This window comes from Sesamum indicum, linkage group LG9, assembly GCF_026168435.1.
Source record: "Sesamum indicum cultivar Baizhima isolate 11 linkage group LG9, ASM2616843v1, whole genome shotgun sequence".
Classification (NCBI taxonomy): Eukaryota; Viridiplantae; Streptophyta; class Magnoliopsida; order Lamiales; family Pedaliaceae; genus Sesamum; species Sesamum indicum.
Genome location: NC_142665.1, coordinates 4,803,525 through 4,816,792, shown reverse-complemented (window position 1 = coordinate 4,816,792; position 13,268 = coordinate 4,803,525). Strand labels below are relative to the sequence as shown.

The following is a 13,268-nucleotide window of genomic DNA, read 5'->3' as shown; positions in this document are numbered from 1 at the left end:
TAATTACATTGATATCCCAAAAGTATAGTGAAGTTGCGTAAATTACCGCTCAACTTTCTATAATTACATTGATAGCTTATTAGTAAAAAAGTAATAATTACATTCTCTTTCCCTAAAATTTAATGTAATTATACGTAAACTTCTTTTGGTTTGAAAAATTACATCTAGCACCTCTGAGGTTTGCTTCCGTCTAATAAATAAATTTCTATGTTGGTCAATATGCACTCTATTTGTTGATATTAACAAATAAAAATTGATATTTATCTTCGATTGCTTTATTACTAACTTATTACAAATTAAATAATTTATACAACTAAACTACTCTTATAACGGTAAAGATATACATTTTCGTTTGCATTAATGTGTAAAAATGTATCAAGGAATTTGACTATAAGAAAATTTAGTTAACTTGCAATAAATCACCAATAAATCAATCTGAACTAAATGTAGTTATTTTTTTCTATTTTTTTGTTAATATTAGGATGTATTTGTAATCATACTAAGTTTTAGGGAGTGTGGCTGCAATTCACCTTAATATATAAGATAATTCTTGCAATATTTAATGGAAAAAATAATTAGTTTAGCCAAAAAATTAAAATAAAATATTATATTTAAGTACAAAGTATGTGAGACCGTAACATTTAACCCTCGTAATAGTTACAATATTAGAATTTAGTTCAAAGAGCATTTTCGTTTCAAAAGTTGGTCAAATCATAATCAAACTTTTTATTAGGAGTATTTTAAAAATAATCTATGATAAATTCACCAAAACACTACTGATGAAGTTAAATATAAGACGAGACGAACCTCAAGGGAAGTAACTTTAATATATCAAATTCAATAGGTGTTGACGTAATTTACCGTGCAATAAATCATATACCTAAAATAAAAAATTTGAAGGTTACCCCATTCCCTATTTATGGAAAAGGAAAAAAATTGAAGAATGGAAAAGGAAAACAGAGAAGTTCAGCTATGGCGTGGAGGGGACAACTTTATCGAAATTTGAAGGAACTTCGCATCCTATTTTCTCCTAATTCACCATCCAGTTCCTCGACTAGGTTTTGCCTGATTCGTATTCATTTTCTGATTTTGCCCAATTTCATTTGGTATTTTGCAATCATCATCTTGTTGATTATGGTTCTTATTGTTTTGATAGAGCTTTCATCGAGAATAACTATAAGGATCTGAAGACCAAAAACCCTAGGCTCCCGATTTTGATCCGTGAGGCCAATGGCATTGAGCCTCAGCTTTGGGCTAGATATGGTAATTTTTATTCTTTCTAATTTTGTTGGTTTCCAGTTAGCATATTTCTTTGTTATCAGAATGTCAGTTCAGCTTCTAAGTTTTAGAAAGCTTTCTAATCTTACTTTTATAATTCGAAACAAGAGCATGCTAGAGCATTGCTGTAATATGATTCTTTTCTAAATTTTGTAGTCTGGAGCCTACATTTTGGAGTTATATGTTCATTTTTATTCGAGAGTTGTTCATGTGGTAAAAAAGTTTAAAATTTGAGAAGAAGATCTAATTCGGGGTATGATGTCGTCTGGATGTATGAAGAGTTGATACAGGCTTTCGGTCTCAGAATCAGATTATTGTTGATACTTGACAATATCATTAGTGAAGCCCCACTTTTATTAATTTACTTTGTATTAAGAGAAAAATGATAGTATAGTGAGCATGATGGCGAAATGGATTTTAGGGGGGGAGGGGGGTGGTGGTGGCATTTAATAAGTATTGAAATATTGTAAATGTGCACTATTGATAATGTACACTGGAGCTGGATGCTGGTAGGCAGACAGCAAGGAAACTGGTTTCGTTATTGCTTTCAGAGTACACATGCAATGCATGAAAATCTTGTAAATAGAAACTTTTTTCGGATCATCTATAATTCAGTATGTGATTACCCTTTGAGGGTCATAGGTCCAAAGGAATTTCTTATGCGTGTTATTTGAAATACGCTGAAAAAGTGTATTCAGCAGTTTCGGGTTGTCCAGTTATTGTGCCTTTTGCAAATAATATATGTCAAACTTATGTTTGTAGTTACGATCGCTTTAAGTAATATATATCCTGGTTTGTTGTAGACATGGGTGTCGAGAGGGGAATACGCCTGGAAGGCTTAAATGAAGATCAGATATCTAAGGCACTTGAGGACCTTGCTAAAGGAGGGGCATCCATTAAATGTTGAGGCTTCCATCAGATTTTCCCTGACACAATAAATGTGTGCAGAAATTTTGGATCAATTTTTGTTATGATTCCATGACCAATATGCCGGAGTTGGTATGATAAACTGCTTCGTGTAACAATGGTTGCCTGTTAACTGTAACAATCCATAAAATATGATCATGCATATTTACCAGTGGATACCATTGTGGGATGTTTTTTTTCTTTTAATAATTATTTTCACTTATTAAATGATGGGGAGGGGATACTACTAGGATATCATACTGCAGGTGGTAGATTAACCTATCGGGATGGGGCTCAGTCTTCAACACTGCAAGTCCATATCCTACCTCAATGCTGTGGTAGACAAAGGTTAGATTTCCTGGTCCACCAATTCAAGTATTAATTTGACATAGGACAAATAAAAAGGTTTATACCTCTGTTAGGTAATTTTATCTTCGACACATATCACGATAGAATTTTTTCTCAGTCCAACAGTGTACATCTCTTGGCCACATGATCTTCTTAAACAGGATCTTTCAGTAATTAGCAGATCATAGCAGCTGGTCAAATGGTGAATTTTCTTATGTCTTTGGTAGTTTATGTCAACGGAGGATTATTTGGTGTTCTCTAGTAATACTAAAATTCTTAGGCAAGATTATGGAGTGGGCTTATTGTGGACTACGGAGATTTTCTGTTGATAGATATCAAAACTGCAGCATCAGCACTCAGCAGGCTAAAGGTAGTTCAAACTTCAAACCAGAAATTTCAGTTTGATTTCAACCTTTGAGTTAAACAACATCAGTTGATCCTATAACCACTTGAGTTGAAGGCTTTCATACTCTTCTAATACGCAAAGAAAAATAGTTGAAGCAAACCCATGCGGTGACCCCTGTGGCATTTACGACTAAGGCAATTCTCATCAAGTGATTTAAGGTTGAAATTCCAAAGCTCATAACTAGACAGGATTGCTAGGTAAGTGTTTGATAGTGGCAAAGCTCAAGAATTCTCAAACATGTATGGAGAACAGCCTCATAGGCCAAACAAATAGATGTCTCCTAAGTGTACTGACCTTGTTTCCTGTGTGCATAGAAATTCTAAGATGATTTTTACCACTGCTCTTAAATTTTCCCTTTATGTTATTCCTTACAGAATTGCTCATGTTTATGCAAAAATAGAAAAATAAGACCCAACGCCGTTGTTGAATTTGAATGTGAAGCCTCTAAATTCCTGGATCAGCTGCCTAGAGAAACTATAAGGTCTATATATCAAGGCCGCAAGGATGAACCAGATATAAATGCTGATTAGTTGGGCAACTCTTTTGACGAACTATTTTATTTGGACTAAATAGCTAAGAGGTCTGCGTTATTAGAGAACTGAATTGGGACATTAGACATGAATTGTAAGCCTCAATTGGAACACTGTGTTTGATACGTAGAACATAGAGAAGTCAACTCCACCACAGCAGGTCTGACAGTAGAGTGAATTTTTCTCATAGTACAGTAGAACGGATCAATATTTTCTATACACGAGGAATTTGCTCCACAAGAATCAAGGAATGCAGAAATTTAGTGGCAAGGATAAATTCCGGTTATTCAGAAAGTAAAATGTTTTCATAGCTGATCAACTCCAGCTAAGCTCTTCATCTTCTACTCCTAAGAGTTCTGTTCTGCAACTAGAATTACTGACTTCTTGGCACTGGATCGCATGGTTGTCTGTCTGGAATCTTGTTGCCATACCCATCTACAATCTCGCCCTGCCTTTTCAAGAGCTTATCCCTTTTAGTTAGTGTCCTGGGGGGGGGGGGGGGAATGCAGTAGTATTCGAGAGACTATACAGTGACTTAAGATTGAATTCCAGTAAAGCAAAAACAGGAAACATAGAAACTCAAAACCAGGAGTTGTTCAGCAGGTTACATATTTGATCCCCAAATTATCACCACATTGACACAGTAGACATCACCAACTGTTTGAGGACCATATTTATGAGCGTAGACATCACATCTCGGGCATTGTGCATATTTATGAGTGTAGAAGGCCTGAATCCAACATTCATCTTGGGAATATTTTTTCTTTTCTTTTTTTTTTTTTTGGATTTTGGAAAGTCAAAATTGTCACTCGAATTTAGGGAACATGCTATTCCAAACAAAAACGTTTCTGCAAGAAAATTTCTCAGACCAAGTTATCTCAAAACAAAATTTCTCCACCAATCTGGCACCACATCATAAACAGCGGATGATGAACCACTTGCATGGGCCACACAAGAGGACAGCACATGAGCATCACCTGACGGCTAATGCCGATGAAGAAAAAAGCGAGAGCGGCTATCCATTGCCGTCAATGGTTGGTCGGCAAAATCAACTTGCCAGGGAAAATGAATCCCCCTTTTCTTGGAGCATCGCTCAGAGCAAGTCATCTGCCCCAAGAGTTGCCTCAATCTATTACCAGTTCTGCCTTAAATAACCACTCAGAGGTCGACACAACCATGCTACAGCCCGCTTTCCTTGTATCTCATCACAGGGCAGATACACCCTGGAAAGTTCAAATCCTTCAGCATTTGACTGCGCACGTCCAGTATTCAGGAAGCACAATCTCAACTAGAGTGTAGAATACAACATGCCCACCGGCATGCATGTTGGCGGTGTCGTCAGATGCCAATTACAACCTGCAGTTTATAGAAAATGAAGCAAAATAGGTACCGCATTCGATCTAAAACTCAGCAGAAAAAACTAAAAATGCCTTAAAATAGGGATGAAATAAGATCGAAAATAATATTTATCACTAAAAATAAAAATCAAATTTTATGCTAACAGCAGCCTGGCCACCCAGGACCTTGTGGCCCAGGCCTGCCGAGTATCTTGAAGTACAGCGGCAACATGGCATTCGCAATTCGCATGGCTTCTCGGTCTCCCAGTAATTCTTAGTCACACTCGATACATGATCAAAGTGTTTGCAAATGTTTATTTTAAGTGCTTATTATTCAAAATAAAGTGAAAAGTACGCTTTTCTTATATAACTTTTACTTTCGAATGAATTAAATTAAATTAATCTAAATCAAAAGTTATAAACACATTCCTATTAATTTTTGCAACTTATTACTAAAATTGTAAATATCAAGCCATTTTTCAAACACTCAAACGTCAAATTTTTTCACTTCTAACTTTTATTTGTAAACGATTCCTATTTTTTTTATGCTTAACTAAGAACTTTTTTTTATAATTTATTCACCATAAAAGTAAAAATTAATGTAAATACCCATAAATCAATCATGAAATGCACTTATAATTTTGAACGAAAAACTCAAATTAGAATTGCATAAAATTGAAATGACAAGAAAAATAAGGCTATCTTTTGGAATGAATAATACAAATTAACATGAAATTTTTCATCAACTCATCTCCCCAAATCAGCAATCTAGATCCAATCTAAATTAGCATATACTCTTTCCATCCATTTTTTCTTTTCTTTTCAAAATTCAAGTACTTCTATCATTCCACACACGACTGAGTCTATTACAACTGATCCACCTTGAATGTCACCAACCATAAGTGATTCCACAGCAGCCAACAATCAACCATGAATTAACAACTATGACCGATTCTGTTGAACTCAATCCAACATACATGTATAGATATAGATATAGACATACAAAGAACATCATGAGTTAAGATTCATCCTACTATCACAAGGTGTAGGATGATCCTAAGTTTACAAAGAAAGTGTCTATGTCTCTATACATGACTGTCTTTTCTAGAGTAATAAGGATTGAGACCCAACTGCCAGAAATATATTTGTCCTAATCTTCTGCTCTTTCCCAAGTTCTTGATTTCTTGCTTTTCTTTCAATCTTGTTTGGCGTGGGGGGCTGGCTACGAACTTCTCTATTTCCACTGGAAACACTTTCGTTTTGTATCTTTAGATTATTAACCCCATGCTTTTGGCTTTTGGCTTTTGCCTTTTGCCTTTTGCCAGCACATGTGATGTTTCAAGTGAAGATGTGACCCCTCCAACCATTCTATACACACATACACCTCACCTCTCACCTCTCTCTCTCCTCCCTGAATTTGCTCAGATCCCATAGATCCCTTTTGTTTTAGGAACTTGATATCATGATTATCAATATGATTATGATCATGACTTAAGACTTTTCTTGCTCATTTTATTCTTGCTTTTACAAGCTGCTTTTTTGATGACATGTAGAATTGTTTAAAAGGTAACATTTTTTATCTCTTTTCTTGTGTACACGTACAATCTCACAGGCAATAGCGTGTATCTGAGGCAATGTATACCTCATAAATAAGGTCTTTTCAAGAACTCTTTTAAGGGAAATTTTATTTGCTTTGGTGAGGAGGATGTGAAGTTGGAGGGGCAAAACTTGGTTTTGCTAGGTCTTTGCTTTTTCAAGCCAAACAGAGAACTACCATAGAGATCTCAAGAAAAAGAGGCTAGTCCTCTTCTCCTTATCTGCATTCCAACTTTACATCAATAGATATGTCTTTCTTGGTTAAATATCTGTGGAAATTTCCATCGGGGCTTTGAGTTTTGAGGATATTAAACTTATCCCAATGAGAGAATCTCAGAAGTGGGCTTAATTTCTATGCAAAGATGGGATCTTTCAGTGGTGTAGGCATTGGTTTGAGCTTTGTTTTCGGTTGCATATTGATGGGGCTTGTTGCAGAGGTCTACTATTTGCTGTGGTGGAAGAAGAGAATAGGCATTAGCAGTACTGGTAGTAGTAGTAGTAGTAGTAATAGTGAAGAAATTGAGGATTTCTCAGTCCTCCTCTGCTGGAAAAAGCTCACTTCTTTCCACACTACTTCAAGCAGCCAAGAACTCAGCAGCTGCTCAGTGAGAAATCCCCAAGAACAGCAAGACTTGGAGATGGGCTCGAGCAAGGATTTGGGGCCGAAAGGGTTTGGTGAAGAAGGGGTGGAAACGGAGTTGATGAGAACCCACAACCTCTGTGGGCCTCCAAGATTTCTCTTCACCATTAAAGAGGAAAGCAAAGAGGATTTGGAGTCTGAGGATGGGAAATCAAGAAAAGGGTCAAGAACAAGGAGTTTGAGCACTGACCTTGTCGGAACCCCCTTTCTTACCCCTTTGTCCTCACCAACAGTCAAGATTCCACACGCTCTGGACTCCTACAACAACCCTCTGTTTGAGTCTCTGTCGGAGGCGGAACTCAGCAGATTTAGATCTTCCCCACCTCCCAAGTTCAAGTTCTTGAAAGATGCTGAGGATAAGCTACTGAGGAGGTTGTTGGTGGAAGAAGCTGAGAAGAAAAGGGCTGGCTTTCAATTTCAAGAATCGAAAATGAGCTGTCAAGAAGAAGAGGAAAAAAGTGCTTCTTTTGTTTCTTTCATTAACAAGAACTTAGTGAGAGATTCATCAGCTTCACAGGTGCTTCCATTGGCGTCTTCTCCCCAGTGACTGGTGACGAATCATTTGTGCAGTAGAGGAATGTAATGTAATGGTTTTGAGTTTTTTTCCCCTTTTCTGATCATTCATTTGCAGTATATGTTTATTGATGTTACAGATATTCAAATCTGTTTTGATCACAAATTAATTGATCTGCACTTGTCCATATAAACGCTACTAATTCCTTATAAAGAAAAAAAAATTGATAAATTATATTGGCGTTGCAATGTTAAGTCTAATTACATAAATATTTTATTTTATTTATTTATTTTATTTTGGGTCAATTACAACATCCTCCATTAGATTTGGTATTATTACGAATAACTATCGTTGTTTGAAAAATTATAAATACCCCTAATTTTTGATAAAGTTATGCAACCCTTGTATGGAGGTATAAAATTATCAACTTTGCCCTTACTATATTTTTTTTTAAAATAAAAAATATCGAACTAGATGGATGAAAAATTTAAAAATTATAAAAAAATATTCACTTAATAAATAAATACAAATTTAATTTTTAATCCACAAGTGCATTTTGGTCACTTCACTATAAAAAATGAATAAAAACCTAACGGATGGAGTTAATTGTTAGACGGTCGTTAAAATCAAAGAGGTATTGGTAATTTTTCAAACAACGAGCGGGTATTCGTAATTATGACAAACTTTAAAAGAGGTCGTTGTAATTTACCCTTTTATTTTTTTGTAAAAGACAAGTTCATGTCATTAGGTTGTAATGATAATGTACATGGATAACCTCTAATCCACAAGAAACACCTTTGAGAGTGTATTTGTAATTTTATAAAAAATATGAGATATTTGTTAAACTTAATTTCAATGTGACGTCGATGTAATTTACTCATAAAATTCTCCAAAGAAAAGAAAGTAACACTACATTAAAATGCAATGCGACTCCCTAGTGTGAAAGAAAACGAACTTATGTTTTACACTTCAGGGACGCGCATTGTCATTTATTTAAAAAAAAAATTGAGATAATTTATGTCTATTGCTAATTTGATAGGGGGTAAAATGCAATTAATTCGAAGCCTGTTTTTGCTTTGGGCTTATCTTAAGCAATTTTGAGAAATTTATTCACCTAGTAAAATGTTAATAATTTTTATTTAAGTATTTAAAAAAAAAAGAAAAGAATATTAAAAAAAGGAAAAAAAAAATTATAGAAACGCAAAATTCCAAAGACATTTGATTGTGTAGAGAAAATAAGGAGCACATAACAACGAAAACTAATAATAGGGAGGAAGAAGGTAATGGATGTGGTGTAACACAAGTCTCATGCTTTTCTTGTACTTTACTCATTTTATTTAGAGTAAATTACATTTATTTATTTTTAAATTAGATTTTATTATATAAATATTTTTATTTTTATAAAATATAATTACACCCCGTGAGGTTGTCAATATAATTTATTTCGAAAAGTATTTGAGTTTATATTTTGGTTTTGAGAGTGTGTCGATTAAATTATAATTACGATTTTAAAAAATATATTTATAATTTTATAAAGAATACGGCGTATTTGTGTAATTAAATAATTCTTTGGTTCGGGAGATATGATTCTTTTCCAAATATTTTGCTTCAAATTTCATTCTTTTTCCAATCGTTTTAGGCAATTATTGTAAAATATCATAATAAATGAATGACCGTTAACAAAATATTAAGTTATAAGTGTGATATGCGGTATACAATACCATAAAAGAAATTGAAGTATGAAAGGTTAAACTGCACAACACCCCCATGTATTTTTCAAATTTAGCTAACAACTTCCTGTGTTAAAAAATTCTGTGTTTTATAAATATAGTAAAAAATTCCACCTCCGTTAGAAATTAATTGAAAGTGTGTGAAACGCGCCTATTGTGGGGGTTGACCTTATTTTTTGGCCTTTTTTGGGATTATGTTAAGTGTATAACGTCTATTTTGCCCCTTTTGCTTCATATTTCAATATATTTTAAAGTAATTTATTTATATTATTATTTTATTTAAATATACTTAATTAATTTATATTGTTTATTGTGTCCAAATATATTACAATAAATTATATTTATCTATGATATATATTAATTTAATATAAAAATAAATAAAAAGTATATAAATTTTTTAAAAAATAAAATTTTAAAACACAATACAAATTTAATATACTAAAGTTCACTTTTCAAATTAAAAATTTACATGCAATATAAAAGTCACTTATAACAATTATATATTATTAGCTCAATTAATTTTTTTTATTAATTTAAATATATTTTATTTATTTATAAATAATTAACTACATATCAAAATACTAAAAAATTAATATCATTTGTTTTAAATTATAATTGATATATCATATCTTTACATTTTTGCTAATTATCACTATAAAGAAATGCATTTATTATGACATAATAACTATAATAAAAGTATAAGTGATTACAAAATACTAATATAATTATACATGTGATTAACTCTTTACTAAAAATCGCCAAACCTGCTCCCATCCAACCCCATCTAATTAACTGCAAAGTGCAATTTTAATGATTGTCAAGTCGGATTTGGACTAAGTCTTTTAAAAACCACAAATATCAGATTGGGCCAAAAAAATATCTAAATTAGCTCATTCCACGCGGCACACACTCGAACACTCACTAAAATAGGTTGGTTTTGGTGATTGTTGGTCAGATTTCTCAGGTTCGAGTTGTTTGTGTCTGTCGTTTTACTTTTTCATCCCATTCGGCAAATGGGCTTTTCGCAAATATTAACAAAATATTAGACTTAGAAATGTTTATGTAAATAAATTCTTACTCAATTGATAAAATTTGCACATCACAATCAGAAGGATGAGTTGGAGTTTTACGGATATCGGTATATCGTCTACTTCTAAAATAATTTAAATGATATAATAAATTACATATTATAAAAATAATAATAAATACTTCTCAGAATGATCTAGCTAATTACGAATACGGACTCGATCATAAAAACCAAAGTATATTATAATCTTACTAAATTAAACTCTCAATATACAATCAAAATATTCAATTGCAAACCATAACATTAACACGAATTGGATTCGACAAGCCCTTCGGACATGCTAGCTTAGATTTGCTCTCCACTATAAAGCCACTTTTATTTTGGGTGATTATTTAGGATGTTTTATTTATTTTTGTTCAGTTTCTTCTGGGTCGGCTTTTAAGTCTAGATTCGGCACAAATTCTGATTGTTGTGCGATTTATATTAGGATTTCAAAGCCTGTGTTAAATATGTCAAAATGGCCCACCGAATTATGATTAAATTTTGACTTTTTTTTCAACATCCTCTCATTTCTGGCCTTGCTTTGAATTTAATTCCCCGACAATCGACTTGTATGAAGTGATACGACGTCACATCCTTTTTGAAAAAAACAAGCTTTGGCCTTGGTCACTTTTGCTGAGTTTCACTCAACCCAAATGCAGGTCGAAATTTGAAGGGGTTTCAAAAGTTTTTCAAGTGTGGAGGAAAGAAGCTTACCTAATGTAGGAGGAAAACGATGACTTGTGGGCAGAAAACATACACCAAAGTACAATGTATTGATCGTGATATGTTTGTCTTTTTTCAAGGATAAAACAGTCTTTCACTTGTACAATGTTTGATAGTAAACATGACATCCATTATAATCAATATGTAATCCATTGTGTAATATTATGCAGTAAACATAACACTAAGCAATCACCCAACTGGTTATCATAGCTGTAATCACTATTTAATAAATGCCGCCTTTATCATATCACAAAAAGTAAAGATGACCTAAATATTCTAAGTTTTATAGGCAAGTTTACTAATCATGATTTGACACGTGTAAAAATTGACAATAAATTCTCTCTCTAACTATTTGTCCGCAACCAATAAAATCTTACTAAATTGGTAGGTTGAGGGTTCACAACTAAAACGTTGAGAGTTTGAGTTCATGAATGTGGGTGTATGTCTACAGTAGTTTATTGTTGCTTTTGTAATCCTTTGAAACTATTTATTCATTCAAAATATTGATATATTGAACTAGTCTTTTAATTTGAATATATTGAATGATATAATGAATCGCATACTATAGAAAGAAAAAAAACCTAAACTCAAAATTTCACCACATCATATTGACGTCGTATGTAGGAAGCTGCTAAGAACCCTAGTCCTAGTTCCCTTGTCTAGAAGTCTACGCTCACCTTTTTTTTTTAAATTACAACAGGGGTCGGGAACACCTATTTGTGATCCCAGCACCCTCTCTTTGAAGGAAGAGATTGGTACCAACTAAGCCAATAAATTGACGACGTTTATGCTCCAATTCTCTTGGTTATAACGCGTAAAGCAACGACCATGGAAAAAATTAACCTAAATACAAAACGTACACTCTTCTTATTATAAAATCTAGAAATAACCTGCAAACTGGGATATTATTAATATCTTCGTCCATGCTACTGGAATTGACAAAGTTCTTTGAGGAATTCAAAGAACAAATAGTAAACTAGGTTACCAAAACATAAATTTTTGACACCGTTACCGACTAGTAACATTTTTTTTTAATAGAAAGAAAGATTTATATTATTGCAGAATAATATTCATTACAAAAAGGGAGGCGGTACTCCAGGTACATACAAAATGATGGTCTAAGGATAGAACATCCTTTGCAAAAGATGTGGCGAACAAAAAGATCTGCATAGGACTTCTATTTATATCTGCGGTTCGAGCAAAAATATCTGCAGCACAGCTAGCCTTCCTATAGCAAAAAATTGCTTAAACATCTCCAAAACCAGTCATCGGTTCCTTCCGATCCCTAAGCAAAGGGATGATTTATTGACTAGTAATATTTGTTGTGGTCAATTTCAGACAACACTAACACTCAATAAATGTCAATCAATATTTTCGTGGATGTTAGGCTTTGCTGGGATTTTGTCGTCGCGAAATAATAGCAAGTATTTATTGTTTGGAGAGTTAGTGAAATTCTTCTCTAGTTTTGAATAATAGCTCCAGCGGCCTCCTGATTGCAGAAGTTGATAGCCTAATTTTTTCCCCTTGCACCAAGGCAACTAAGAGGGTTTTTGGCTAATTTTATTTAAAATATGTTATAAATTCTTATATTTTATAATTTTTTAAACAATACAAGCCTTCGAGATATAAATGTAGTGATAAATAGGGATGAAAGACAAATCAAATTATTTGATGTTGGATTGATATTGATTAATGAAAATTCGTTGGAATTTACTTTGTTGAATTTAACAAATTAACTTGAATAAATTTTTTCATTAGATTAATATAAAAATAATAAAATATATTTAAAAAATATTGATTATTCGTGCTCGACTTATATTTGATTCGATTAAAGTTCGTTGAACTTGATTACATAATAATCAAAATCAAGTTCAAATGAAAATTTTCAAGCTCAATAATAATTAGAACAGTTATGAGCAATGACGTGTTTGGTTTGACTTTAATTGTTTACATCCCTAATGATGCGCATACAATTCCCTTTTTTTTTCTTTTGGGTAAACTACATTAACACCCCTTAAGGTCAGGTTTCAATTATACAGACACACTCTACACTTTGCAAAACTACAAGTACACCTCTTTGATATTGTAGTTGTAATTATACTAAACTCATATTCAGTAACGAAATTTTACACAGACACCTATTCGGTACATTATATTGTCACCCTTCAAGAAGTGTACTTGTAGTTTAAAA

At 33.0% G+C, this 13,268-nt stretch overlaps 2 protein-coding genes across 2 annotated transcripts; both read left to right on the top strand.

The window, feature by feature from the left end:
* The first annotated feature begins 898 nt into the window (after window positions 1–898).
* On the top strand, window positions 899–2,366 carry LOC105170643 (NADH dehydrogenase [ubiquinone] 1 alpha subcomplex subunit 2). Its single transcript, XM_011091496.3, has 3 exons — window positions 899–1,058; window positions 1,157–1,263; window positions 2,082–2,366. Exons 1-3 carry the CDS (start codon window positions 973–975, stop codon window positions 2,183–2,185), a joined length of 297 nt encoding a protein of 98 aa, XP_011089798.1. The 5' UTR covers window positions 899–972; the 3' UTR covers window positions 2,186–2,366.
* A 3,650-nt stretch (window positions 2,367–6,016) lies between these two features.
* LOC105170857 (uncharacterized) lies at window positions 6,017–7,789 on the top strand. The gene has a single exon (XM_011091779.2). It carries the CDS (start codon window positions 6,764–6,766, stop codon window positions 7,586–7,588), a length of 825 nt encoding a protein of 274 aa, XP_011090081.1. The 5' UTR covers window positions 6,017–6,763; the 3' UTR covers window positions 7,589–7,789.
* Window positions 7,790–13,268: the final 5,479 nt, after the last annotated feature.